General features: G+C 36.3%; 1 protein-coding gene across 1 annotated transcript; it reads right to left on the bottom strand.

Moving 5' to 3' along the window:
• Positions 1–265: 265 nt before the first annotated feature.
• LOC134843805 (SPRY domain-containing SOCS box protein 1-like) lies at positions 266–4953 on the bottom strand. The gene is made up of 2 exons (XM_063860091.1): positions 4104–4953; positions 266–1512 (listed from the first exon to the last, which is right to left on the bottom strand). Exons 1-2 carry the CDS (start codon positions 4873–4875, stop codon positions 1202–1204), a joined length of 1083 nt encoding a protein of 360 aa, XP_063716161.1. The 5' UTR covers positions 4876–4953; the 3' UTR covers positions 266–1201.
• Between the last annotated feature and the right edge of the window lie 1235 nt (positions 4954–6188).

The raw sequence follows: 6188 nt of genomic DNA, 5'->3' as shown, positions 1-6188 counted from the left end.
CACTCAATTTTTGGTCGCTTCGCCATCACCTAGGCCTATTTTGCGCAAAAAATTCTCGAAGTGGTATATGACCATGCAGCAAGTAAATATCATATTATGAAAGGCTAAGAAATACACCATAACTTGTGTTAATAACGGAAATGATTGTCTGACTGGACCATCTTAAGCAAACAGCTAACTTGATTCTACTCAGCTCCAATGAGCTCAAAATAGTTCAAGAAGTTCTTCATGCTTCATCTGATTTTGTCATTCGAAGGTACAAGACTAGATAAAACACTGAAGTTAATTCCATAGAATAGACATGATATTAAGCTTCCTCGTTCGACAAAAAATGATATCAATCAAAGAACTTAACAGGAAAGTTTTAGTTACTGCACATTAGTTTTAAATCGATCACACGCAAGAGATGCCTATCGTACCATTAAATACCGATCCATTCTAAATTGAGAAACGAAAATGCCATTCAAATTTTATGAAATGAGAACAACACTTATCTCTCTACGCATAGGATTACATTTGATGACATGATTAAGGAGCGGTCAGTTCGAGGAAACCAAAAGTTTGCATTGGTTTCCTAACAAGGCAGAAAAAATATCAAATAAATCAGCTCGAAAAGGCGCAATATTTAAGAAAATTACACCAGAACAAGATCGTACATTTTTAACAAACCACATCAATATTTTTGAAACATTAGCCAAAATAAAATCATTTTTTCGCTTTTTGGAAAAAATTAGAAGCACAGAACATCATAAAAATGTTTGAATTATGAAGCTATTTACTAATATTCTAATAACTAGATCTCTAAGCTAAATTATTAACTGGACAGCACAACTGATTGCATTCGCCGCGAGTTTCGACCTTGAAATCGTAACTTAAACAAAGTTCGATTTTAACAGAGGCATGCATAGAAAATTTTTCGCCCTGAATTTAAAGAAGCTCTGATAGAGCTTGCACCTTCAAGGATAGATATCAATGATTCAGTTCTCATTGAATATCAAAATATGTATCTACATATAGCAGTTTACAAATTACTTTTTCACACACTTCAAGTTTGATAAATCAAAAAAATAAGATGCATCTTAATGGAATGTAAACACTTGTTTTTGAAACATTATCATGTCGGTTAAACAAAACCAGTTCTGACTTTTTTGATTGCTTCTCCGAGCCTCTGTGAATTAGCACTTACACTTTTGAGCGGAATTTATTCTAGTAAGTACTGTTTTAGAGTGAGCGGCAAAGGAAGGGTCTCCACTTTCGTTTCAAGGTATGATTTCGCATGATTTGATGTCTGTTGTGCGTTGTTGTTGTTACTCGAGGCTGAAGCCGAGCCGTGCAGCCCGAATGCACCTGACCTTGACCTCTGACTGTCTTCGGGTGAATTGCTTCGTAGACTTGATGAAGAGTCGTTGTGAGACTTCGCTGCGTTGTTGTTATTGTTGTTTTGCTGTATGGATTCACGACATGATTGCTTTATCACTCGACGACACAGTTCCTTCAGAGTAAATGCAGCAACTGAAAAACAAAAAGAAACAGTTGAACACAAGCTAGGAGGTGCTGTCTGTTGCTCATGGTACCCCATAGAAAATGCTTTATCGATACAGAAGTTATTTTCCTTACTACTTCATACCGAAAACAAAAAGAAAGCTGGTTGTTTTGCAATCAGTACAGAATCAACCGACTACCATTAAATATGGAAAAAATTTCAAGTAAAGGTAAAAAAAATAAAAATCGAAAAAACTTCGATTTTTTAAACTTTTTTTAAGTGAAGGTCAATTAAATTAGGTAAAACAATGCAGAAGAAGAGCTATTTGTAGCTTAAAACATAGACAACCGACAGTTGAAAAGAGTCAATGAACGCAAGTATGATTTACAATTTCTTCATAAAACTAACCCAATTTGAGAAAACTGGATCAATAGTAAAATTTTTAGCTGGTAAATCTGCACAGAGGCGAAGCGGAGCTTCGCAACACTTGTCGTGCAAAAACTTATCGCGCAACAACAGTGAATGGGAAAAAGACAAAAGTCAATTAAAACTACTGAAAAATCAAGTTGAAAAAATTTTTTAAAAAAACGAAAAAACTAAAGCTACCAAAACTTCACGATGGTATCGGATGAAACTCATAAACAGCCTTTAGAAATGGAAATCAGTTATCGAGCGGCAACAAACTTTGGGTCGAAACCTGTTGAGCCTAAAAAAAAACTGTTGTCAAAAAAATTTTAAAACGTTTTTACGACCCATCAAATTGAAACAATCGCATACGGATATATTTTACCCTCAAAAACATAACCAAATAACAGTTGGAAAAAAGTAATGAGTGCAAGGTACTGAAAAAAAAACTTCTCTGTATTGTTTTTTCAAGAGCCTTCACATTTTGAATTTCGAAGAAAAAAATAGATGGCCTTAAAGCTCTTTGAATTTGAACAATTTATGATGGACACTTTTTTGTTAAAATTAACCCAATTTGAGAAAACTAGATCAATACGTAAAACTTTTATTTCGCTGGGAAATCTGATAAATAATTTCCAATTTCGAAAGCAGAAGTCGATCACGTTTTTCGTGACCTTTTCACTTTTGCTGTTCGATAGTATCAAACGTATCAAATATTAAAAGTTGATAAGAACGATTTCAACAAACAATACCTCATTAATGAAATAAAAACAAGGAAACTTTTTTTGTTTTTTCAATATTTCAGCCGGAAAGGATCAAACTCTTGAAAATCCTACGACTCTTGAAAATCTTTCGTAGACAAAACAATCATGTCAAAATTTCAAATGAATTTTATTACTGAAATGTAAATCGATTTCAAATGAATTTTATTAACCTAAAACACACCAAACAAAAAAACTAAGACTAGCTCCGCGCATTTTTACTACCTAGACAATCGGAAACCATAAATCCGAAAAATTCAAAACTAAAATAATAAAAAATTTCTAAAAGAAAAATTATTTTTGTTTTTCTTTTCTACTCTTGAAAAAGAAACAGAAGTATTTAATAATTGAAGGAAACCATTTTTATTTTATTGAAAAAAGGCGAGCTTTAAAGGCGATAATTTTGGACAACTTAAAGTTCGAAAATTTATTTAGCCGTCTAACCTCCATAAATAACATTCAAATAAAGCTGGTAAACCTGGCTGGTGAAAACAAAGCAGAAACTAAGCCGACAAAAAACTGAACGCGACCAGTCGAAAAATCAAGAAATACCAATGAAATATCATTTCAAAGGTTGAACTGCGAACTAATTGGAAAAACACTAATAAGGATGCACAGTGGGAGTAATAGATCAATGAGCGCAAACGGGACGCACATACTGCATGCATGTCGTGTACTGCATACATACTGAAAACTGTGGACAAAATTGTTCGCGGAAAAAAGTCTAGTACCCGATTGCAATACCCTTGCTATCGGAACGGTAAAAAAATCAAGACTAGCTGGCATTAAATTAGATGAAAGTCGCTAATTCGAAAAAATATCATTTAAAAACGTCAAAAAATGTATATATAAAAAATCGAAAACCGTTCTCAATTTGTCTGGTATGAAGATATTTAGCAAAATATGCCAATATAAAACAAATTAAGGTTAAACTGGGATCGTAAAAAAGTTACGAAGCGGTAACAAAGCCAACTTTGTTTGATCAGACACCCGTTGAAGACAAAAAAACTCCGCCTCAAAGGACGACTTCATTGATTAAACGGCTCTTCCCCCCACCTGCAAAATTTTACTTGTGAAATTTTGTTCACATCATCCGATTGTTACGAAAATTGGCATGCAAACTAATAAAGCCATGACAAACATAGTTGGTCTTCATGTTTAAACTTGCAACACCCCTCGTTACATCATAAAAATTATGCTTATGTGAGGTGGGAAGAAAGGAAAAAGAGCCGATTAAACATACATCAATGACTCAAGCGCAAAATCAAAAAACAAGCCCTGGCCGATTTGAACCACCAACTTTTGACGTCCCAGCAGCTATGAAGTTTGAATTCGAGCTATGAAATCATAAATCAAGCTATATATAGAAATTTTTTTAAGCAACTTGTTCACCTGGAAAATGTCTGTTCCGATTCGATAACGCTTGCTAATCACAATCGTAATAAAAATCAAACCTGATTGGAACGAGCTGATATATCTGATTTTGACCTCGCAATGGCCCCAGACAGCACTGATAATTGGATAAATTGTTCGACCTTGTAGCCCTTCGAAGGCCACGCCGAGGAAGATGTTATCAGCCATGAACGATAAAGTTCCGGCATCCATGTCTAGAATTACTTTGATACAATCTGTCAAACAGAGTATGTCTTCTGCTACTGATGTGTTTGAAAACTTTGGATACGTTCGAGGAGGGAGTCGGACGCAATCATGAAGAAGTTTTGATCTTCCTAAATCCCAGCCCCATGACTCTTTATTGCTTCCGATAAGAGAACGATAACCAGGACAATGAAGTGGAGCTTCAGCAGTTGCCACACCGATCATTGCATGAGTTCCTCTCTGCTTAACTTCCCATTCAATTTCCCACATATGGATCCCAGTACTGAAGCCCTTATTTCCTCTGATGCAGTCTGTGCTTTGAGCAACGGGTAAGCGTCTGCAAACTCGTCCATTGCATTCGGGAAGCACCACTATGTTCATAGATTTGTCCTCTGTATTCCAACCCATAGAATCGCATTCTTTTCGCGGTGGTGTGTCAAGCAACAAACTCATCTTATATGGTATTGGGCATTCAGTTCTTGTAGGGTACTCAATTGGAGCATTGTCAGCAAGTCTCCGCTGCTTTTCAGAGCTTTCACCAGATTCGCGGTTGGATCGAGAAGTCGAGCTTCTGCCTGACAAATTGCTCATTCTTTGGCCCATCTTTGTTCTTTTGAATGAAGATAACATAAAGACGAATTGACAATAACACTGCACACAGCCAACTAAATTAAAACGACAGTAAAACTGAAACAATATAAGTTTAGTTGCGACTGCTAAAAACAGTTCAGGCCGTTATTTTCGTTAACCGTTTTCACGCGTAAAAATCATTTCCGGAAACTGTTTAGCGCGTAGAAATTATTTATATCTAGTTTTTCAAAACTCACAAAGTTTTTCAAAACTCGCTACAACGAATCAGACACATGCACTTGGCGCATTTATGCGAATGCAACAACTGTACAGACCTGAAGAAACTTACACTTATAACTGAAAACTAAAATTTGAACAATTCAATGACTGGGTTTTATGCGAACCCTTGGATTATACTCCTAAATTCTTTGTTATTATTATTATTATTATATATGGAAATCAGGGTGTGACATTCGACCAGAATGCACCAAAATGCAGATTCAGCAGAACCTTTAGCAGCGAACCTTCCGAATTGGCGATTTTGAAGGAATAGGAGCGTTATTCGAACGATTGGACTAATCGTGAAGGCAGAAGGATTTGGAAATTCCTAGATTTTAAAAACTCGATTTGATGACGTAACAATTCTAGGAAACGTCAAAAACGGCCATTTTGGCAGAAAACCGGAGAAAAACACAACATTAGTTGCGATAGCGTTAACAACGAAAATTGTGATTGAGAAACAACAACAAATTGCAGAAGTAGCAGAGACCATTCCGAGTTGCAACTATTGTGTCGCTACAATAGTTGCAAGGCCGTTGCGAACAACGGTGAAGGGTGGAAGACAGCCTTCCGGAAGGAAAATAAGAGCCTTATTTCCCCGGATTCGAGAATCCGGAGGGGTCTCGGGACTGCAGCTGATAAGGTTTTACATACCTTTTTAGCTTCCCTGTCATGTCCTGAGTTGAATTTAATTAACATCTGAATTCATTTTGCTAGGATGAGAAGCTAGGAGTTGGGGGAAAGGGTTGATCCACTTTCGATGGAGATGATGATTTTTATCTACTGAACAAAAACAAGGATAATTCAACAAATAGTAGTAGCCCTGTTTTTAGGAGTGACCTCGTGGTCTGGGGATACTGAGACCCAGTCATGAGCTCACTATTTCTGCATGTAATCTAGTTAATTTGAGTGTTTTGACCGAAGCCGGAAGCAGTAACGTTTTTGTCGACCCGATGTTAGAAAGACCACCGAAAGTACTGGCTTGGTAGAGACGATTAAAAGCATGTAAAGCTCTGTTTAGACGTTGGCCAGTCGTCTTAGGACTTAGTTTTATTTTCCGTCGAGATGTATTTTCCGGGCGAATGTTACATAGA

This window comes from Symsagittifera roscoffensis, chromosome 4 (assembly GCF_963678635.1).
Source record: "Symsagittifera roscoffensis chromosome 4, txSymRosc1.1, whole genome shotgun sequence".
Lineage (NCBI taxonomy): Eukaryota > Metazoa > Xenacoelomorpha > Acoela > Convolutidae > Symsagittifera > Symsagittifera roscoffensis.
The sequence above is the reverse complement of the archived record's forward strand: the minus strand, read 5'-3'. Positions and strand labels throughout refer to the sequence as shown.

Coding starts and splice junctions, on each gene's coding strand:
- LOC134843805 (XM_063860091.1), bottom strand. CDS start 4,875: ATGTTATCTTCATTCAAAAGAACAAAGATGGGCCAAAGAATGAGCAAT. Junction 1,513..4,103: donor TATCAGCTCGTTCCAATCAG/GTTTGATTTTTA, acceptor TTTGTTTTTCAG/TTGCTGCATTTACTCTGAAG.